The following is a 23,879-nucleotide window of genomic DNA, read 5'->3' as shown; positions in this document are numbered from 1 at the left end:
TGCAGAGCAGGTCCCTGCCCCCATAGCATCCTGGGAACCGTGGCAGAAGGGTTTACACACACTCGTCTTACCTCCTCACACTGACTGCAGGTTGTTCATGTCCTGGTCCCTGGTCTACACTTCTTCAATCACAACGGAAAGGGCTTTAAGGCCGCCCCCACCACTGCCCACCCCCTGCCCCACCTTGATGGCTCCCCTGGAGTCTAAGCTGCCATCAATTGCCCTGTTACAAATCTAAGAAATAAGCAGTTCTGCCAAAAAAGGGCATAGTTAAACCAAAGTGACAGGCCATCTTCCCAAAAGCAAAATACACATAGGGAAAAAAAAAAAAAAAAAAAAAGAACGCTGAAAAGTTCTGGCAGAGGACAGCACATAAACACATTCCAAGGCATTGCATGACTTTTATGCAACATTGACCAAGCCGGTCAATAATTTAAGGGGAGGGGAAAAAATCCGCAAGTTGACATAGCAACTGTCACATCGCATTACTCGGGCTACCATTCCCATACAGATGTCTTCCTTAAAGGAAAACACTTCCCCAGATGCCCCATGAACTTGGGCGCCTCTCTGCCATGGAGAGAGAAACATCTGGTTTGCAGCAGATTTGCAACAGCCTCCCTGTGGTTCTCAGGCCTTTCTTGCCTTAAGCAATTTTGTTTTCATGCATCTAGATCTTAACTCAAGGAAGGGGGACAAGATGGGGTGCGTAGATCCTGGACTGTGGGGTGGTGGGGCAGAAAGAAACCCTCATCAAAGCTAGTCCATCTAGAAAGGGAATCTTAAAGCCCCAGGCTGGACCAGTGCAAGCACAGAGAGTTTTTCAGGACTCCGGGAAGTAGAGAGAGGTGCAGACAGCCCAAAGGGCACTGGTAAAACACTTGGATGCCTCACAGACGCACCTCCACCCCCAGACAATGGCTCCATCTTTGGCACTAGAAATATTTTCCTTGGACCTTCCCTGTTTTGCAAATACCATTCGTCCCTTGGTAAGAATGACATGTCTTTGTTTGCGAGATGCTGTTTTCCCCTATGCTTAAATCCAACTCACAATAAGTGCCATAAATTAACAGGGAATAAAGAAGAAAATCCCAAAAAATAGCCAACATGTGTTCCCCAAACGCGACGCTGTCACTGTGAATAGCTCTTCAATCTGCACCCGTCACTGCCCAAGGGAAACAGAGCCCTCCATTTCTAGCACGGAGATCCTCTAGCTTAAGTAAACTTGGGTCCTACTGACCCAGGGGTGAGGTCAGGGGAGTCATCTTCACTGCCGGGAAGAGCAGGTGCATTCCTGGCCAGAACTCTTCTCCCCCAAACTGTTAAAACCACTTCAGTGGGACTCCACCCATGTGGAAGATGGGAGGAGGAACCCAACCTGGGCCAATGTTTACCTCTACAATACCCAGAAAAGCAAGCACAGGCTCAAACACCAAGATCCAACATCCACATGATCAGGGGAAGCTGCATAATAGGGTGCCTGCTAACCAGGTGGTCCCTGGACACATGGTTTCATGACCTTGTGGGGACACCATGTTTCAAAGCCAGAAAAACTGCAATTAAATAAGTAAAATATTTTTTAAAAAGAAAGTAGGACGCCTGGGTGGCTCAGTGGTTGAGCATCTGTCTTTGGCTCAGGGCGTGATCCCGGGGTCCTGGGATTGAGTCCCGCGTCAGGTTCCCTGTGGGGGAGCCTGCTTCTCCCTCCGCCTGTGTCTCTGCCTCTCTCTCTGTGTCCCCTATGAATAAATGAATAAAATCTTTAAAATTAAAAAAAAAGGGATGCCTGGGTGGTTCAGCAGTTGAGTGTCTGCCTTCCGCCCAGGATGTGATCCTGGGGTTTCGGAATCGAGTCCCACATCGGGCTCTCTGCATGGAGTCTGCTTCTCCCTCTGCCTGTGTCTCTGCCTCTCTCTCTGTGTCTCTCATGAACAAATAAATAAAATCTTTTAAAAAACAAAAATTAAATTAAAAAAAAAACCTGCAACTACTCCTCCTCATGATGAAATTCAGAGTTTACCAGGCCTACAAGCCTCTCCACCCCTGTCTTAGTAGCCTAGCCTGCTTTTTACCCAGTATACAGAAACCATTTCATTGGGTCAGACTGACAGGCTCATCCTGCTCAGTAGAGCTGTGTTTAAGCCCCATTCATCTCCCCACCCCAACGCCAGGAGGTCAGGCCTTTCCCTTTAAGGCACACTCAGGACTTGGAGCTGCCCTAGCGGCGTCCCTTTCTGGGGGTCAGAAATTCATGGCACCCTTCCGCCACCACGTTCCCTTCCAGCCTTCTGACCTTGACCCCTCCCCAGAAAGCTGGACAGAGCGCTCAGGGTGAGGAGTATCCCAGGTAGGGTTCCCCAATCCTGAAGCCCCCTGGGCAGCTCAGGGGCACACCCCCCACGCCCAACCACCCCACCCACCTGCCCTGAACACAGCCCAGCGTCGGCTTGGACTGGACTCGGGCCTGGCGTGTTGCAATCCCACCCGGCCCATGACAGCCACTGGGAAGGCGGGCTCCGTGGCAGTTCCAATTTCATCCGAGTGTTTGCCTTGGCTCTTGCTACCGCTGCAGGCCTAGAATGGGCATGCTTTTCCAGGAAAAAATCATCATTTTTTGATCCCCTGCTTGTTTTTCTCAGGGTGCACATGACATGCAATCACCAAAAACTGTAAATAAATTAGCAGCAATTTGAAGGATGAGTGTTATGCTTGGTCACAAAACGTCCTGGAAGCGAGCTAGGGGGATAGATGTTCTAATCAGAGAAGTCAACATGTGGTGAAGACTGCAAACAATCTCTCCTCCGGCTGCCTTCTCTGGAAGTATCTTGCTTTCCTATCAGCCTTGCCGCCTCCCCTGCACAATCTGTCTGCCCTGCATGGGAAGCTGACAAGAATTCACCCAACAGGGTCTGGGAAGAGCCCTCCCCTCAAAGAGCTGACCATCCCCCGAAGAAGACCAGCCACAGGAAATGACTGAAGAGACCAACAGCCACAGGTGACCAACTACAAAGTGATGTGCCCCACCCTGAAGATGTGCCCAGGCCCCAGGGCCCCACCCAAACCCCTCTGTCTGATTTGAGGTCCCACAGACCCTTCAGAGCTCAGCTTACCCTCACCCCAAATTTTTCCTTCCAAGTCACCCAGCATTGTTGGTACCACCACCAAGCCCGGCTGAAACCCAAGCCTTCCCCAGCCCTTCCTCCCCGCACCTGCTATCCACCCCCAATCCTGTGTCACTCCCACTGTTTGTCCAACCAGTACCCTCCCCGCCAGACAAGCCCTCGGCCCTAACCACCTCCTGAGGGTTTGTTAGCTTGTCTTTCTATTCATCCTCCCTCTGGGCATGCAGAAGGCATTCTGCAAAGGGCTGAAGATCTGAACAGGACCCATGTATCCAGCCCCAGAACCTACTCACCCTGCAGAGCATCACTAGGCATCTTTCTAACTGCCCTCAGCATGGCCTCCTTGCAGCCAAGGGCCAGGGGCATCATGAGAAGGCCCTGAGAAAGGACACATCAAAATATTCAAAGAAGGGGACTGGTGTGAGGGGAACCTGGGTGTTCAGTCAGTTAAGCATCTGCGTTCGGCTCAGGTCATGATCCTGGCTCCTAGGATCAAGCCCTGCATCAGACTCTTGGTTCAGCAGGGAGTCGGCTTCTCCCTCTCCATCTGCCCTCTCCCCAGTCTGCTTTCTCTTATGTATGTATGTATGTATATATGTATTAAAAGAAGGGACTGGTGTGAGTCATGGCCAGACTCTCCAAGATGTGGAACTGCAGGGAGTGGGTGATGGGGACCATCTTCCAGGTCCCCTGTGCCTCTGCAGGCACTCCATCAGGTACAGAGCCCCTAGCCCTGCAGGGCAGAGGAGCAGCCTGTATGGCCACTGCATGACTACCAATGAGCGCAAATGCCGGAGAGAGAACCAGAGATCCCAGGAAATAGACAGTGGAAAACCCCTGCCCCCTATTTTGACCAGACTGCCATTTCCCTACCAAGAACCAGGGTTGGCCCCTCCCCACACCCAGCAAGACCCAAAAGACCCCTTATTCTGGAAACTTCTGTAGCACTCTGGCATCGGTTCTTCTTCATTTGATGCAATTATAAATTGCTGCTTTTAATCAGCCTCTGGACATTCTTCACCATCCACTCTGATCATCTGACCACTAGGTTTTATATGAAAAAAAAAAAAATTGAACAGATCATTGTCAGAAAAAGTGCTGGAAAAAAAAAAACCTGGCAAGTTTCCTAACATGGAGAATAGGTAGAGATCACCTAGGAAAACTACATATGTGGCTCAGGAGCTTGCAGAGAGACCTTCCAATAGAAAGGACCAGACGTTAAGAGAATAAGTGTGGGGGTGGGGGGCACTTGGGTGGTTCTGTGGTTTGAACATGTGCTTTCAGCTCAGGTCGTGATCCCGAATCAGTGGTCCCAAGTCCCACATCAGCCTCCCTGAGGTAAGCCTGCTCCTCCCTCTGCCTATGTCTCTGCCTCTCTCTCTCTCTCTCTTTGTGTCTCTCATGAATAAATAAATAACATCTTTAAAAAAAATAAAAAGAATGAGTGGAGAGATGGGAGCCCCCTCATAACAAAGGCCAGGCCCCCAGGCCCAGCACAATCCTTTAAGATCACATGGGAAAGGCTGGAGCACTGAGTAAGTCTGGGCTGGCTGGGAAAACATTCAAGAAAATAGAAGAGCAGCCAGAGGAGACTGGCTCAACTCGGAGGGGAGAACGTGGAGGGAGGAACACACCTTAGCCAGATGCTCTAACAGTCACAGGACCATCTTCACTGTTAAAGTGGAATGTCACCAAATTAGGAGCAAGGTTGGCCACTGGAAATAGTGGAATGGCAAGAGGGGTTCATGAGCTACTTTTGGAGAAGCTCAAGTCTCTAGACACAGTGAATTTATGTCCCAGGGGCCAGAAAGTCCTGTGAATGTGATTCTGAAGCTATAACCCTTCATCTCAGAGAGCATGGGAGGTCAGAAGTGGACCAAAAAAAAAAAAAAACCCAAAAATGAACCAGTGCTATCCTAGTGTGTGAGGGGAAGATGGAGATCTTGGAACCTATCCCTGGTTCCCTGAACATCCCCTCTTCATGACAGTCTAGGGTGAATTATAAAAGATGGTCCATAAGGACCCCAGAAAACAAAGATGGGATTTAAAATCAGCATGAATTTACCAAGACCAAAGAAGATACACTGGCCTCACTCCCTTTTCTGACAAGTGTTCCAGGCTAGTGTTAGGAAAATAATTAAACATATGTAATGTTAATTTCACTAGCCAGATTTCCCTCCATTCTTAATCTTGGGCATGCATTTCATAAAACCTCTTTAAATACCCTTGTGGATGAACCAGAAATGTATGCTAAATAATGGGATGAGTGTATGTTCAGTGGTATGATAACTGCATGAATTTTAAAAACCAGCATTTCCAGGGGCACCTGGGTGGCTCAGTCAGGTAAGCAACCTACTTTTGACCTCAGATCTTGTCTTGATCTCAGGGTTGTAAGTTCAAGCCCCACAGTGGGCTCCACACTGGGTGTGGAGCCTACTTAAAAAAAAAAAAACAGTATTTTTTTTAATTACTTGGATTAAAAACTAAAGAATGCATACCTTTAGGGGCACCTGGCTGGCTCAGTCAGTGAAACATGAGACTCTTGATCTTGGGTTTGTGAGTTCAAGCCCCATGGGGTAGAGAGAGAGAGAGAGAGAGAGAGAAAGAAAGAGAAAGAAAAAGAAAGAAAGAAAGAAAGAAAGAAAGAAAGAAAGAAAGAAAGAAAGAAAGAAGCTTAAAATAAAAAAAGAAAGAATGCACCACTTCAGAAAGTAAAATACCTGACTGGATAGAAGGACTTCCTCTTCCAACAAGCAAAGTTTTCTTAGATATGACAGCAAAAGCACAAGCAACCAAACATAGATAAACTGAGCATAATAAAAATGTTAAAACTTTTGGGCATCAAAGGACAGCATCTAGAAGAAAATTTTTGCAAATCATGTATCTAGTAAGGATCTTGTATCTAGAATATATAAAGGGGATCCCTGGGTGGCGCAGCGGTTTGGCGCCTGCCTTTGGCCCAGGGCGCGATCTTGGAGACCCGGGATCGAATCCCACGTCAGGCTCCCGGTGCATGGAGCCTGCTTCTCCCTCTGCCTGTGTCTCTGCCTCTCTCTCTCTCTGTGTGTGTGACTATCATAAATAAATAAAAAAAAAAAAAAATAGAATATATAAAGAATTCTTACAATTCTAAAACAAGAACGCAAATAATCCAATGTAAAAATCAGGCAAAGAGTCTGAATAGATACAGTTGTCCAAAGAAGTTATAAAAATGTCCAGTAAACACTTGAAAAGATGTTCAACATCATTAGTCATCAGGGAACTGCAAATCAAAACTACAGTGAGTCTAAAAAATAAAAATAAACATAAAATAAATAAATAAAATTTTTTAAAAACCACAATGACTCCTTGACATTGGTCTCGGCAATGATTTTTTTTTTTTTTTTGAGATGTGACACCAAAAGCAAAGGCAACAAAAGCAAAATAAACAAGTGGGATTTCATCAAATTGAAAAGCAAAGCCTCTACACAGCAAAGAAAACCATCAACAAAATGAAAAGGCAACCTACTAAATAGGAGAAAACATCTGCAAATCATATATTTGATAAAGGGTTACTATTCAAAATATATAAAGAACTCCTACAACTCCACAGCAAAACAAACAATCCTATCACAAAATTGGCAGAGGATCTGTGTGATACTGTGACTTATGATAAGGAACATATATATATAGTTGATCTTCATCCCCCATTTCTGGCAGAGCTCCTAAAACCATTGCAATTTCTTAAGTGACAAAGCTGTTTCTTGTTATGTTACCGAGGCGACTATTGGAGCTTCTAAAGATAGAGGCTGGTGGTCAGGAGAACCAGCGATGTAAATAGTCATGTCCACTTTCAATCTCATCACCTCAACCTCTGAGAGGAAGAGGGGGCTCGAGGTCGAATCAATTGCCAGTGGCCAATGATTTAATCTATCATGTCCATATCAAGAAGGAGAATGGCGGGGATCCCTGGGTGGCGCAGCGGTTTAGCGCCTGCCTTTGGCCCAGGGCGCGATCCTGGGAACCTGGGATCAAATCCCACGTCGGGCTCCCGGTGCATGGAGCCTGCTTCTCCTTCTGCCTGTGTCTCTGCCTCTCTCTCTCTCTCTCTCTCTGTGACTATCATAAATAAATAAAATTTAAAAAAATTAAAAAAAAAAAAAAGAAGGAGAATGGCTCAGAGAGTTTCCAGACTAGTGAACAAGAGGAGGTGCGAGGAGACTGGTGTGCCTGGAGCAGACATGAAAGCTCCTCGCCCTTTCCACATACCTGGCCCTATACAATTTTTCCATCTGCTTCTTCTGAGTTTGATCCTTTTATATAAACCATGCTGATTTTAAATCTAGCAAGTGAAATGTTTCTCTGAGCTCTGTGAGCCACTCTAGCAAACAAATCAAACTGAAGAAATAGGAAACTCTGATTTTATAGCCAGGCAGTCTGAAGCACAGGTAACCACCTGGATGTGCAATTGGCATCTGAAGTTCAAAGAGAAGTTCGTGGGAACCTCCAATCTGTAGCCAATTGGTCAAAATTAAAGTAAAAATCTGGGCTTGCAACTACCATCTGCAGGGGATGTGGTGTGTCTTGTAGCTAAACCCTTACCCTGTGGGATCCGATGCTACCTCTGGGTACATGGTGTCAGAACTGAGTTGAACGGTGTAACACTCAGCTGGTCTATGGAGAATTACTGGGTGTTGTATGGGAAAGCACCCCCTCCACATATTGGAAACTGAGTCTCAGAACACATTTAATATGAAGAGACATTTTTTTTTCCAAAGAAGATATACACATGGCCAACAGGTACATGACAAACTGTTCAATATCACTAACCAACAGAGAAATGCAAACCAAAAAGTAGAACATCACCTCATCTCTGTTAAAAATGGCTAGTATCAAAAATACAAGAGACAACAACTATTGGGGAGGATGTGGAGGAAAGGGAACCTTTGTGCACTCTTGGTGGAAATGTATATTGGTGCATCCACAATGGGAAACAGTATGGGGACGCCTGGGTGGCTCAGCAGTTGTACATCGGCCTTCGGCTCAGGGTGTGATCCCGGAGTCCGGAGATCGAGTCCCACGTCAAGCTCCCTGCATGCAGCCTGCTTCTCCATCTGCCTATGTCTCTGCCTCTCTCTCTCTCTCTCTCTCTCTCTCTTTCTCTCTCTCTCTTTCTCCCTCTCTCTCTCTCATGAATAAATAAGTACAATCTTTAAAAATAAAAAAGGAAACAGTATGGAAGGTCCTCAAAAAATTTAAAATGAAACTACTATATGGTCCAGCAACTGCACTTCTGGTTATCCATTTGAAGGGAAAAAAAACACTGACTAGAAAAGATATATGCATATCTATCCACCCAAAACCTTGTACATGAATTTCCACAGCAGCGTTATTCGTAATAGCTAAAAGGTAGAAATGACCCAAATGTCCATCACTGGTAAATGGAGAGACAAAGTGTAGTTTATCCATAAAGTGGAATAGTATTGAGCCATAAAAATAAATCAAGTGTTGCAACATCTACAACATGGACGATCCTTGAAAACATCATGCTCAGTGAAAGAAATGAGACAAAACCACTGCATGATTCCATCATAGGAAATGTCCAGCATAGGCAAACTCATAGAAACAGAATAGACTGAGGCACCTGAGTGGCTCAGTGGTGGAGTGTCTGCCTTTGGCTCAAGTCGTGATCCCAGGATCCTGGGATCGAGTGCTGCATCGGGATCTCCACAGGGAGCCCATGTTTCCCTCTGCCTATGTCTCTGCCTCTCTGTGTCTCTCATGAATAAATTTTTAAAAAGAAAGAAACAGAATAGACTGCCTAAGGCTGAAGAGGAGAGGTGGGCAGAAGGAAGTGATACATAAGCGGAGAAGGTTGGTTTCCTTGAGGGATAGTGAAAATTACACGTGGTGATAAATGCACAACTCTGTGAAGATACTAACAACTATCAAACTGTATGCTTTAAATGGGTACTTGTTTATATGTCAACTATGACTCAATAAATGTTTATATATATATATATAATGGGAATAAAAGTAGTCTTTCCTGTAGGTTCAAAACATCAGCTCCACAAATTTTGGAAGATAGGGTCATGTCTTAATAATGAGCTTGTGGAGACACTTGGGTGGCTCAATGGTTGATTATCTGCCTTTGGCTTGGGTCATGATCCTGGAGTCCTGGGATCAAGTCCCACATCGGGCTCCCTGTGAGGAGCCTGCTTCTCCCTCTGCCTGTGTCTCTGCTTCTCTCTGTGTGTCTCTTATGAATAAATAAATAAAATCTTTTAAAAAAATGAGCTCGTGTTTAAAAAGCCCAGAAGCCAGATATGTATAGTAGTGACCTAACTATTAGCTGGAGGTGAGTCAAACCTTGGGTTGGTTCTACTGAAATGCCATGGCACACTGAGGCTAAGTTTCTGGAAGTAGAACATCCGAGAGGAGGGAGAAAATCTCTCAGCCACCACTCGAGTCTCACTGTTCTTGAGCAAGCATTTCTTTGACAGTAATGTGCCAGTTACCTGGGGATCTTGTTACAGATTCTGACTCAGCAGGCCTGAGTGGGGCCCAAACTCCTGCATTTCTAACAAGCTTCTTGGTGATGTCTTGCTGCTGGGCTACGGGCCACACCACTAAGTAAAAGGAGACTGAAGCTCAGAGATGCTAAATAATTTAACCCAAGCCACCCCATTCACCAGGGACAGAGGATTTGAAGTCAGGTCTAATTGACTCCAAAAGCCAGGTTCTTTCCACCATAGCATCCATGACATCAGTCCTGGACACCATTTTCCAGGAGAAGCCTAGATCTGAATAAAAGAAGAATCCAGGATGGAATAAGCTCTGGAGCCCACGTCACAGGAGGAACAGTTGAAGAATGAGAAATGTGTGACAGACATGGCAACTGGCCCAAGCTTGGGAAGATATGTCCTGTGGAGGAGTCATACCTACAAGTCTGGATGGCCCCAGTAGGGGCAACTAGGACAGGGAGGAGACATATGGATATATCAGTTTGGACTCCTGAAAAATGTTCTAATAGTCAGAGCTGTCCCAGAGTAGAACAGGTTTCCCAGGATGCAGAGGCCCCAGACTAGAAGCTCACGTCCCCCAGATGCCACCTTCCTGATTCTGACAGATTCATACACCAACCTTATTAGCCCTACCACAAAAGAGGCATCATTTGCTGTTATAAAAATAAGTCTTAGACAAATCTTTCAATTCTAGCTATGGGCTCTCAGCGGGGAGGACTGTTTTCTTATTTTCCTTTGTTTTTAAGATGAACAAGTGTTAGATAAGCATCAAAGGCACGTTAGTGGAAATGAAAACTTTTTCCTTGATATATTTAGGATTGAAATAAAATTCAAAAGATTAGCCATCCTTTTTCTCCTTCTGGAATTCAATCGCACCACCTAAAATCATCTTGGAAAATACTGCATCTAATGATCTAAAACAGCCCTTTGATCGTGAGTTTCTGGACCCCTGCCTCCCTCCTCCAAAGCTAAATAGCCCTGGCTTCCTCAAGCCTTCTTTAAATGGTTTCAAGCCTTCTCATCAACCGGTTATTCTCCATGGATAAGTGCCGGTTTGCCTCCTATGTGGCCTGAGCAGCACCAAAGAAAACAGAGCTGTAATTGCACTGGGGGATTATCCTTCCATTAATGCAGTCCCAGGTCATGTCTGCTTTCCAGCAGCCCACTTCAATGCTGAGGCTCACTGTGCTTTCTGAGGATGAGAATTGCCATGTGTGTCTTTTTTTTCTTCCCCAAGTAGTGTAGAGACACATCCTCCCTGGTTCAACCATGATCATTGGTTGCTTTCAGATGGACTGTATAACATTTATCCAATGAGGCAGTTTGGGATCAGTAGAAGGAACAGCTCTCTTACATTCAGGTTGTTCAAACAATAGACTAAACTGACCTAGTGTGGTACCGCCTTCCTACCCATGAGGTGTGCAAGCAGAATTCATCAGGGAGGTAATTCAGCAGCCAATGTTTGGTCTGCAGGTGACAAGAAGGCCTCCTACGCTAAAATCCCATGCTTCTGTAACACAACACCCAAAGACAGAGGGAAAACAAGCAAAGGTGCGCCATGATAGAAGAATCCTGCTAGTGTTGTGCCTACTTTCTTTTTTTTTTTTTTTTTTAAGATTTTATTTATTTATTCATGAGAGATACAGAGAGAGAGGCAGAGACACAGGCAGAGGGAGAAGCAGGCTCCATGCAGGGAGCCTGCTGTGGGACTCGATCCCAGGTCTCCGGGATCAGGCCCTGGGCCGAAGGTGGTGCTAAACCACTGAGCCACCTGGGCTGCCCTTGTGCCTACTTTCTGCCCGGGATGATCCACAGTATCAGAGGTTCTATCACAAATCACTTCCTTCTCCCAACCACCCTAGGAGGTGGGATGTCCCATTTTGCAAAGGCCAAAACTGGCTCAGACCAAATCATTTCTCTGAGTCCCTTCCCAGGCAGCTGGCAGAACCAGGATGCCAAATTAGTTGTCTCTGATGCTATAGTCCAGGTTCATCCTATTCTATTCTGCAAGTCACAGGAAATGAGAAAGGCCAAAGGCCATCAACTGATGGAAATCTGGAACGCAGTTCTGATTTAATGTGGGAAGTAAGAAAAAGACCACAGCTTTTTTTGATAAGGAGTCTTTTTTTTTTTTTCATCTCTGTAAACACTTGCCATCAGTTAATAATTTTAAAATAGGAGGGATAACAAAACAAGGGGGAAGAAATGAAAGAGAAGACCCTTGAGAAGTACAGAGGTAACTAAAGAACAGGGGCGGGGGGCAAATGTCAGCAGCCTTGGTGACAAACTAGCCTCTGATCAGGGAAACCACCAAGATTGAGCCCCACAGGGACAAAGGCATGTGCTTCTCAAACCACCTTGCTGGTGAAAGCATTCCTTGCTTATTCAAGGGGGAAGCTGGAGAACTTCATTACTTACATCCTAAGAGCAGCCTGTCATGAATGTTAACTGCTTGCGCCCCCTCCACCCAGGAATTCAGAACTCTAGGATGTTTTTTGTTTGTTTGTTTGTTTGTTTTTGTTTTTTATTTTTTGTTTTAGGATGTTTTTCATTTGCTCAGAGGGTTATCGGAAATGGCCATGATGGATTTCACCAGCTTCTCAATAATTAATTCATACCTGGGGCTTGTCAAACAGCTACAGATCCCTTTAGATGCCATCTAACCACAGGTACACACACACACAGGGCCTTCCCGGACGGGAAGCCTGGGTGGCTCAGCGGTTTAGCGCCTGCCTTCAGCCCAGGATGTGATCCTGGGTCCTGGGATCGAGTCCCACATCGGGCTCCCTGCATGGAGCCTGCTTCTCCCTCTGCCTATGTTTCTGCCCCTCTGTGTGTGTGTGTGTGTCTCTCATGAATAAATAAATAAAATATTTTTTTAATTAAAAAATATATAAAACAACTGTTCAAGCAGAATTTCAAAGGAACTGGGGACAGTACACTCAGTGGTCACAAATGAGCATGCAGATGAAGTGACAAACAGGTCAAAGCTGTGACAAGGACCTAGGGATACCATCAGCTACAGAGCCCATATGTTTCAAGCCACAGGACATTCATTTATGCCATCGTGTCTGCTTCTAACTACTAGATTAAAGATCATGAGGTATGGATTACACCTGCACACTTTTTTGGAATTCGTGCAAAACTTCAGCAAGCACAATAGAGCCCCGGCCAGGAGGAAGACATTCAAAAACTTTATTTAAAGCACTCTTATATATAAGGAAAGGTCCGGAGCGAGATTGCTTGGAGCTTATGAATATTTATTACAATACATTCTTGAAAACAACCAAAAAATTAAGTACAGTATAAATAGGAAACAGATTTATGACTCAGTCATATGTTTACATTATGCAAATTATAGCTAAAGACCCACAACCAGGATGTTGTTAAATGCCGAAAAAAGGCAGTGGGGGTAAGCGCTTGCTGATATTTGGACATTTTCTTAAAATTGGCAAATGATATTTTGAGTTTTTCTAACAATCTGTTCACTGAGGAGTGCCTGTGGGCACATCTTGTCATTTTCACCAACCTGGTGGTAGAGTGCCAAATTCAAGGCAAAGGCACAGGCCTGGGGTTTTCACAGCCCCCTTTGCTCAGGAAACCAAGGCTCTGTTAGACAGATTTGGGAGTAGTCCTGAACCTGGACCTAAAAGGTCTCACACAGAGCTCAGCCACCCTCAGCCTTGGAGCAATGAAGAGGCTTTACCAACATGCCAAAAACTCCAAGACAGCTAGCTAAGCACACTCGTGTTTCCAGATTAACAAGAAAAGAAGCAAAAGCGAATGTCTTTGTGCTGAATAACTTTCTCTACTCAAGGATGTCACCTTGGGCTTTGTGACACCAATCAAGCAGAACATCCTCCAAGTACAAACCCAGGACAGACATGCACAGTGACAGGCAAAGATCTATCTCCAGGGCAGCTGGAGAACTGAAGGAAGCCCCCTTTCCAAATTGTAGCTAAAAAACTCTATCTCAAACTTTCACCAGATACCACATCATCTAAGGAGGGTTGACTGATGAAGGGTTGGTTTGGTTTGGTTTTTTTCATTTCTTACACGGAAGGAATATATAGTCATAGAAGGAAATCTATAAAACACAGGAAAAAAAAAACACAGAAAAAATATAATCAAGGAGAAAATTTCTAAAATAGAATTCAACTTAAATTGGGACTCCCCCCCCTTGGACTCAAACACTTCCACAGTGCTTTGCTTACAGCTCCCTGATGCCCTGGGCGCCAGGTGAAATGATGGGCTGGAACCCTCCTTCCCTCCCCATCTCAACTGCTGCCACGGCCAACAACCCCAGATCTCTGCCTTATATGCAATTTAGCACTCACTCCAAGGAGCTGAAATCACTCACAAATGGTCTCTTCATAATGCAGAGGAAGAATAAATGAGTTACAGATTACATAAACTTTCCAACCAGAAACAAAACCCCACCCAATCATCACCTTACAAAAATCCCCTGCCACGCACTAGCTGTGTGGCCCCGGAGCAAATTACTTGACCATCAGAGGCTTCATGCTTCATAGGGCAGTGGGATACTCCAACAAAAGGACTCCACCCTGTCCATGCAACCAGTGCGTGTCATTAACAAGAACAGCAAGTGCTACCCTCAAAAGCGGCTTAGAATACAGTCATGGTGGGTGAGGGAGTGTCTAGTGTCTTGACACAAAAATCAACATGGGTGTCAGTAAACAAAAATAATTGCACAATCAGATGTCTAAAAGCTGAAAATAAATCATTTCTGCTTTGATATTCTAAGAGTACAACCATCATTTCCTACATATTTCATCCCATCAGTTGTAAGTGTAAAATCAGAATCCTTGTTTTTTAAAATCCATGTATAACTACCAACCTGTCTTTGTGTCCTGTGGATTAACCAAGACTAATATTTTATGTTGAGGTTCATCACGGTGCACAGTGCAAAAGCAAACAGATGTAGCTTCAAGTTTAACCTGAAAAAATAATAAAATCGCCATTTTGTTCCAACATCAAAGTAAGGGCACAGGAAATTACTTACCAATTAATTAGCACAGTATTCACTGAAAGAACAGTGTTCCACAGAGGTTAATTTGACAGGATGGAGGCAATGTAAAACTGGAAACCTTACCCACTCTGAGCTAAACACAAGTGCGAAGTGACAAAAACCCGCTTCCGTCTCCCACCCAGCAAGCCCTCCCCATCCCTCATTTACCTGTCCATCTAATCAAGGACTGATTAAACACCTACTCAGCTACTCTTCCAGCCTCTCCCTCCCATATGCTTCAGGCCCCATCAGACTTCCCTACCCCAAACCCCTTCAGAGCTCACCAACAAAAGCTGATGGCCACAGCCGCACCTCAGGTTTGTACCTGCCAGGCTGGCCTCAACTGTCCTCCATGGCCATTCCATGGAAACAGCCTGAACCAGACTGTGTCTACCCCGGATGCCACTTGGGCTGTCTATGCAAGCATTCTCAACAGAGAACCCCCTCTGGGCCCTACAGGCTCAGCTCTGGCTCTGAGGGCAGCCCAGGGGCAGAGATCCTCTGCTGTGAGAGAGAGAGAGAGAGAGAGAGAGTGCTGGTGCCAGCTTGCTTACAAACAAGAGGAACACCAAAGAGTCTGTGGGGCTCCTAACACTGGGACTCTCTCCCAAGCACTGGTACCCTAACCCTCTTTGTAGCCATCCAGTGAACTACCCCCAGCTCCCAAAGCAAAAGATCAACATGCTCCATTACAAAGTCTGTTTTGAAAACTGAGGAGAGTATAAGAAAAAGAAAAAAGAACGTGTCTGCTGAGCTAGGCCGGCTAGCTGCCGGTAAAAGTTTATAGCAGGCCTCCGTGGTTCCAGAGAACTGTTCCTTAACAAATTCTGAGAGCTGCAAACATTTTGGTGCATGGCTCCACCCGCCCACCCCCTCACCCCACCCCAGCGCCCTGTCTTCAAGTCACCTTAAGGGAGAGTCTCCAGGCTGGCCCTCAGGCAGTAGTTATGTGAAACACAGTGCATCCCCCCAGGAGGCTGTTATAGGCCATTAAAAACAACATGTAGGGGAACACCTGGCTGGCTCAGCAGGCGGAGCATGTGACTCTTGATCTCGGGTTGTGAGTTCAAGCCCCCACGTTGGGTGTAGAGATTACTTAAAAATAAAATCTTAAAAAAAATGTACAAAGCACTGTATTGACGTGGAAAGATGTTTATTACAGAAAGATGTTTATTATATTAAATTCTGAGAGTAACCTGAATGTTTAAAAAAGCATATGCAGAAATAAAAATCAAATGGAAACATGTCAAAATGTTCACAGCAGTTAACTGTGAGGTTTCTTTTTCATTTTCTCTGTCCCTGGCTATAGTTCGCAAATATTATCCAATAAGCATACGCTGGTTTATTATTAGCAGAAAAATAAATAAGTATTATTGTATTGTAAATGTAACAGAACAGTTTCAAGACTGGAAACAGTTCGTTAAGGGCTTTTCAGAGAACCAGAGCAATGTAGTGTGAAATATTCTCAAACCACTTTCTCAACTTCCTTTTTTATTCGAAAAAAATTTCTCTTAAGATTCTAAAAGAAAAGTTAAATTTGCTAAAAGCTATGAGGAAGTCCCATACCACCCCAAAATGAGACTTCAACTGCTAAGTGATAGGGAGCACCTACCATTTCTTAAGTAACTGCCAAAATGGTAGGAAAAAAATTGAGGGATCCCTGGGTGGCGCAGTGGTTTGGCACTTGCCTTTGGCCCAGGGCGCGATCCTGGAGACCCGGGATCGAATCCCACATCAGGCTCCCGGTGCATGGAGCCTGCTTCTCCCTCTGCCTGTATCTCTGCCTCTCTCTCTCTCTCTCTCTCTCTGTGACTATCATAAATAAATAAAAATTTAAAAAAAAAAATTGAAAACATTCTCGTGAAAATTTACTTTCTTCTAAGAGGGGAAGCAGATAGGTATAAAGATATTTCAACATTTCTATCACATAAAAACAATTTAATTTTAAGAGCTGTCTTATTTTATTATGTTTTTGCTAATAACACTAAAATCATTCACTCACTGAGCATATTTACATATTAGTTTTGGGGTTTTTTTCTTAAGTAATGTAACCTCATAAATAAGTGTAAAATGAAAGCAGAGGACTCTGAGACTGCATCATAGAGTACTTCAGGGCTAAGTCTCCGGTTTCACCCGCTTCTCAGGTTACACCTACCTTCCCACATTCCCTCCCACCTGGCAGCCCATAGCTCCTGGCTCCCCCCAAAATTAGCAACCCCATCCCTAATGGGGAGCTTGCTTCCTTTTTTGGCTTAAATGACACTAGGGGGCGCTGAAAGCGTGTGCGTGCAGGGACCTCAGCCTGCAGATCAACAACGTAGAATCACCCAGGGGATGCTTCTAGGAGTTGGTTATGAACTAGCATCTTCAAATCTCAAGGAAGCCACAACCGTACAAGTTGCACAAGCCACTGTTCTAATTAACTTTGGAAAAGCTTCAGTACGGTGAAATAAAACTCTACTAAGTTGGACAGACAGCAATGATATCTATCTAGTACAAGTAAAATCTTGTATGTAAACAAGAAAATCTTGTCTCTGCATAGATCCGACTTCAATCTGAAAGAAAGGTGGCTGATTGAGGTACAGCCCAAAACTCACATATTCTTTTTATTTACTGCACGGGGAAATGTAGTTCTTAAAAGTAACACAATTTTAAATTTTTAAACTTAAAATTTAAATTTAGTCTCACCAGTCCCAACAAATAAATGGTTTCATTTCTCTCTGTTCTCTTCCAGGCCTTATTCAAAAGACTATCTTATCAGTGCTACAAATCACATGGCTATAACTAAATTCCAACTGACAAAACTTCATTCCAAAAATCACAAAATTTGGGGGCACCTGGTGGCTCAGTGGTTGAGCATCTGCCTTCAGCTAGGGTCATGACCCTGGGGTCCTGGGATCAAGTCCCACATCAGGCCCCCTGCAGGGAGCCTGTTTCTCACTCTGCCTGTGTTTCTGCCTCTCTCTGTCTCTCATGAATAAATAAAATCTTTTTTAAAAATCACAAAATTTTAAAACTGAGCCAAAGCTTAGAGACCAAAGAGCAACCAAGTCTCTCATTTCACACATGGAAAAGCCAAAGCCCAACAAGGCATTACACACAGTGTCTCATTTCATCCTTGTAACAACAGGACAAGGTAAGCTCTGTCATTTTTTTTTTCCCAATAAGCTCCACATTCAGTGTGGGGCTTGAACTCACAACCCTGAGATCAAGAGTCAGATGTTCTACCGACTAAGCCACCTAGGCACCCCAATAAGCTCTGATATTATTATCCCAATTTTACATATGAGGAATGCCAAAACCAGAAAAGTTATGACACTCGCTAAAGGTCACACAGCTAGTAAGCAGTAGATGTGGGATTCATAGCAGACTGTCCTACTCACCACCTTGCATCACGGGACTGATTCTCAGGACTCCAGAGTCCCATTCTAGGATTCCATCTGCTCCTCAAAGTGGAATTATTCTAGTGTTCAAGAAGTTATTGGTTTTTTAAATCTATAATACTCTTTCTAGTACTAACATTCTACTTCCTAGTAAGTTAGATCTTACAGAGCTCTTTACCAACAAGGAGGATCACGCGTACCTGCTCCCCTGTGGGAAGAGAGAAAAACTCTACTGGGGGCCGCATTCCTTCCCTAAGTGTGGTATAGTAAGCCAAGGCTGCTTCCCAATGCCTTTCGGGGTCATCTTCCAAAATATCCACTGGATAAATGCCTGCTAAGGGAAAAAGACAGCAAGAAATGACATCAGTTTTACGCTTTTGTTAAAGAGGACTTCCCCTTGTTTCTCCAATTTGTTTTGTTTTTAAGCACACAAGGAACACTTGAAAAAGATTTTATTTATTTATTTATTCATGAGAGATACAGAGAGAAGTAGAGACATAGGCAGAGAGAGAGAAACAGGCTCCCTACAGGGAGCCTTATGTGAGACTAGATTCCAGAACCCCAGGTTCATGACCTGAGCCAAAGGCAGATGCTCAACCACTGAGCCACTTGCCCTCAATTTTTTTTCAAATAAAAAAGTAGTTCTGGGGATGCCCGGGTGGCTCAGTGGTGGAGCATCTGCCTTAAGCTCAGGGGGGTAATCCTGGAGTCCTGGGATCAAGTCCTACCTCGGGCTTCCTGCATGGAGCCTGCTGCTCCCTCTGCCTATGTCTCTGCCTGTGCCTCTGCCTCTCTCTCTCCCTCTCATGAATAAATAAATAAAATGTTAAAAAAAAATAAAGAAAAATAAATAAATAAATAAAGAAAAGGAAAAGCAGTTTTGTATCAGGTGCCAAAAGAAAATAGAAGACATTCCCAATGGCAGGGTTGGCAGCAGCCCCAAGAAGATAGGAAGTACCACCTGACCCACTCACCCCCCCGCCCCCTTAGAAGGCTACAGAAACTTCCTTGCATATGCCGGAACCACCAACTGGTTTTTCACGGGTCTTCCTGGAGGGAAGTCATAGCAGCCACGTGTACAGGCAGGTGCCTTGAGAGCCCACACTAGCTGCTTAGAACCTTGATGACTGACAAAATCCAGCTCGAGTTATTATTTTGCCAGCTGTGCAGATTGATAAGCGTTGCCCACCTCCTTGAGTTGGGCCTACTGTTCTGGAGAGCGCTGGATGTACAAGTCAGCAGGCCCTGTAAACACGTCCTACACCGCGGGCTATGGTACCGAATCATTGGCGAGTTTTCCCCTGGCTCTTCCTCACCCTGGTGGAGGAAAATTATATCCTCGAAGAATCAGACAAATTGATAGCATCCAATTCAGCTCGGAAGGAGCAGTTTTCCCCTGAGATGTTGGCAGCTTCAGGCTGGCGGGTCCCCAGGTGGGAGGGGACTCTGGGGTCCCCACCTCGTCTGCCGATCCTGCCTCTGGTTCCGCTCCGGCCTCCTATGGGGGAGGCTGTCGAAATGGCTGCCAGATCCTCCTCCTCCCCCTGCTCCTCTTCCTCCTCCAGCTCCTGCTCCTTATTCCTCCAACTCCTCTCCCCCCCCTCCTCCAGCTTCTCCTCCCCTCCCCTCGTCCTCCTCCTGTTTCTCCTTCTCCCCTCTCCTATTCCTCCTCCTCCTCCTGTTCCCCCTCCTCCCCTCTCCTATTCTTCCTCCTCCTGTTCCCCCTCCTCCCCTCTCCTATTCCTCCTCCTCCTGTTCCTCCTCCTCCCCTCTTTTTTTTTTCCATGTAAACCTTTTGTTTTAATAAATAAGACATATTCATGGCTTAGGTTTTAAATCACATTTACAGATGAGGAACACTTCTAGGCCCAAACAGGTTAGCGGTGAAGCGACTACTGCTGGGAGGAATGCACAGCCCCCATGCACTTTAAGCCTAAGAGCAAAGACTTCATGTCAGAGAACACCGTACACATCACCTCTAGGCTCAAGAACTGGAAGCAGAGTACTGGAGGGAGAGTGGAGACTTGGTGAAGCTCCTGTGACCACCATCTGATACCCCCACCTTCACACTACAGAAGCCGACGAAAGTTGTGCTACTTTTAGAATAGCTACAAAGGAGCTTTCCTGATTGTATGAAGTGAAACTTTCTATTGTTAACAATTAGGATAAGGGCATTAGCTACACAGAGTATCCACTGACAAATACAGACTATGAGAACAGGGAAGAGGAAGCCACACAGATATCTCGTTTCTTCAAATGTCAGAAACTTCCACGCCACAGCAGGAGAGCAGTGGATGAACTCTACCTCTCCCAAAGGTTTAGTCCAAAAACTTCCTGTTGGCATTTGCACCAAATAAGGCTCCCCGTACTTCTGGCATCATCTGCTGGGCTATGAGGTCCAGCCTCGCCTCTCTCTTTGCTTGTCCTTAGTCCGGAGGCTCAGCCTCTGGCCTCACCGTCTTCTGCTCAGCCCCCCTCCATCAGCCACCAATCAAAATAACCCAGCTGGGTTCCCTGGGGCCCAGGTCCAGCAGGATTCTGCACACTTCCCACCCCTTATATCACTGAGTTTGCTTACCCCTCGGTAAGCCAGATGAGGAAACTGAGGCCAAGAGCATGCTTGGCTAGTTAGTGGCAACAGCAGGCCATGAAGATCTGACCAATCTCAGAATCTGTGCAAAACACTCAGATTATGGGGCACCTGGGTGGCTCAGTGGTTGGGTGTCTGCCTTCAGCTCAGGTCATGAACCTGGGGTCCTGGGATGGAGTCCTGCATCGGGCTCCCCTACAGGGAGCCTGCTTCTCCCTCTGCCTATGTCTCTGCCTCTCTCTGTGTCTCTCATGAATAAATAAATAAAATCTTAAAAAAAAAAAACACTCATATTATGTTAGTGGCCCCATCAAAGTGGCCTCCTCCTCCCAGCCCTGAAGGCCATTTAGAATTCCAGGCCCCTTTCCGTACCCCCACAAGCACTCAACAGGCTCCCACACTCCTGCTCCCCACTCCATCTATCTTGACATCCCCAAGGCCCATCCCAAACACTAGAGCTCCCAGAAGCCTCCCTGTGTAGCCCCCAAAGGCAAGGAAGGGCTAGGGGGTGGCCACGGAGTCCTATGTTCAAATTCCAGCTCATCTTCGGATGGGGATGAATCCACCCTTTCTGGGCGCCTCCATCCCCCAGGGCTTCACATGCAGGAACTCCGTGGCCAAGAGAGGCAGCCTCACCCCACTCTCTGGCAACCCAGGAACTCAGAGCACTCCTCAGAGCGCCTTGTGAGCACGTCTCTCTCCTCCCCCACCCGCCCTCAGGAGACCCCTCCCCAGACTTTTCCTACACTGAGCACTTAGGAAATTTGGGTGGGTGGGTGGCCGGCTGGGACCTCTGTTCAAACTGCTATTCATTTCTTCCAGACAGTCAAATGGCTTCCCGCAACTATGAAAAAGGATGTGCACATTCACATAAATTAAGAAGATCAAACCCGAGGGACGTCTGGGTGGCTCAGTGGTTGAGCATCTGCCTTCAGCTCAGGTCATGATCCCGGGGTCCTGGGATCCAGTCCTGCATCGGGCTCCCTGCAGGGAGTCTGCTTCTCCCTCTGCCTGTGTCTCTGCCTCTCTCTGTGTGTCTCATGAATAATAAATAAAATTTTAAAAAAAACTGGAAAGGAGGTTTGTTTCAACCCCAAAGCACTGGGCTCCTCCGGCACAACTGTCCCATGAAAGCAGCTGGAATAACCACATTTCCCTAATTGCCCCCAGGAGCTCCATCTCAGGAGCCAGTCAAGATCCCAGCGCTTATACCCCGTGCTGCTGGGCCCTTCTCAGGAGAGAAGGAGAGATGCTTGTCAGACCCAGGCCTCGAGGGCACTCCAATGAGATCCAGGGTTGCCAGGACAGCAGCCTCAATCAGGAGCCTCAGTTGGGCTCCTCTGAGAAGCCCAACTGGGCCCCCCTTGGGACAGGGCTTGGGGAGGCCACCATGGCTTTCGGGGCTTTGGGAGTGGGGGCACCTCACCATGGCTACAGGGTCCAGAGAGGCTTGGGTGCTCCTGGGGGCACCCAGGGAGGCTCCTGCCTGGCTCCCCTGCAGGCTGCCACGGGTTACCTGGCATCAGTTCTGGTCGCATGTGGTCAGGAGAAATGCAATGAATGTGTTTTGCTCCTTCCACACCATGAAATCATTTCCCCTGCTGGTTCTGCTGGCTGAGGCTGTGAGACCCCCTCAGAGAACTCTGTGACAGTAACCCCAGGCCACCCTTGTACCTCCTGGCTCTACTGCCAGCTGGGCCCAGTGGCAGAGCCTCAAGCCCTGAAGGGGAGTTTCTTCTCAGCAGAGAGCCCACAAGAAGAATCAGGCTTGGGGGGGGGGGGAGATATGGGTTCAGAATCCTGGATGGCATAGAATAACCCTCTGAGTAGAGGGCAGCTATAAACATCTCAACACTTACAGAATAGCCCAGCACCCATGCTCCATCCCCCTTTAAAGTCTGCAAGCTGGGTGCAGACCCCACAGGACTTCCAAGGACTCCCAAGAAGAGTCCTGGGGCTGGCAAACCAGCCTCCTGGAAGGGAGCTGAATTCTTTTCTCCAGCCCTTTGGGTTTTAATTAGTTCCCCTCCACCAGGGGCAGGGGGTGTTGAACAGGAAACAGTGCAGGGTAGGGGGTGAGGGAATCCCTCATTAGAAAACCTCCTGCAGCTTCACTCTTACACCCAAAATGTTTGGGTTTGTTTTCTGGAAATCTGGTTGGGAATGAAAAAGGAAATACTTGAGGCAGAAGGAAGGCACATCCAAGGCCAGCTGGGAAGGGGACCCCTGCTCGTCTAGAGGAAGAAAGACCTCTCCCCAACTTGGCAGGAAGATAGACTCCCTCCCCAGCCTAGGAAGTGCCTGTACACACACACACACACACACACACACACACACACACACACAAGACCCTGAGAAGAAGGAAGCCTCCCACTCCCCAAACCACAAGGGCACACGTGGGCAGTGCCCAGGGGATTCCAGGAAGTAAACAAGTCTGGGGTGTTTTACGCACGCGCTCTGGAGCTGAGCTGGGTCGCCACACTCCCTTCACTGGTGATGGAAGGCAGGCTCTGGGCAGGGGCTTCCAGATGTGAAATGCTAACAGGCTTTAATGGCTCAAACTGAACAGGAAATATTTTTCCAAAGCCAAAAGAGTGTAATCTTTTCAGTACAATGTAAAATGCTTTTATGAAAAAGGCACACAGTTGAAATGATAATTCATTGCAGACTGTAAAGAAAATGAAATCCCTAAACAAGCCCCAAATTTAAGAATTCACTTTAAGCATCTGTTTGCTGTAGTCACTGGAACAACAACAAAGTGGTACCTCTTAAAGCATACTTCTAGGGAAAATATTTCAATCATTCAGGATCTATGCACCAAAGCCCTAGTTCCCAGGGCGGCACGCATGGTGTCCCACTGAGCCCCTGCCTGTCACCCACTACCTATTAGCCACAGCCAGTGGGTCAGCCACTACTGCTTAGTCCAGTAAAGCCTAATACTCTAGGGGCTTCACAGCACTTTTTGGTCTTCCCTATATAAACAGCAAAGCCAATTAATGAAGAACTTGAGAGAGGTCAATGCTCTGCACTTAACCATTTAATTCAGTATCACTTGCAGAACATTCTCTCCAAATACTACCTCACTGCAAAGATGTGTAAAGTTCTTTCATTTTAGCAAAGTGAGATTTTTCTCATATGGCACTATTATTGTAAAAAACATTAATAAAGATATTTTAGGGACACCTGAGTGGCTCAGTGGTTGAGCATCTGCCTTTGGATCAGGCTCAGGTCGTGATCCCAAGGTCCTAGGATCAA

General features: G+C 46.1%; 1 protein-coding gene across 3 annotated transcripts in view; it reads right to left on the bottom strand.

The window, feature by feature from the left end:
• Positions 1-23,879, bottom strand: part of FAM169B (Protein) — an 88,856-nt gene that overhangs the window by 48,621 nt on the left and 16,356 nt on the right. For 2 of the 3 annotated variants that reach the window (XM_072737185.1, XM_072737187.1), the window contains exons 2-3: positions 18,235-18,368; positions 14,481-14,580 (exon numbers count right to left, since the gene is read on the bottom strand). In XM_072737185.1, the coding sequence (XP_072593286.1) occupies positions 14,481-14,580; positions 18,235-18,368 (234 nt within the window). The remainder of the gene's footprint in view (positions 1-14,480; positions 14,581-18,234; positions 18,369-23,879) is intronic. The other variant, XM_072737186.1, reaches the window with a different exon arrangement.

This window comes from Vulpes vulpes, chromosome 14 (genome assembly GCF_048418805.1).
Source record: "Vulpes vulpes isolate BD-2025 chromosome 14, VulVul3, whole genome shotgun sequence".
Classification (NCBI taxonomy): domain Eukaryota; kingdom Metazoa; phylum Chordata; class Mammalia; order Carnivora; family Canidae; genus Vulpes; species Vulpes vulpes.
The sequence above is the reverse complement of the archived record's forward strand: the minus strand, read 5'-3'. Positions and strand labels throughout refer to the sequence as shown.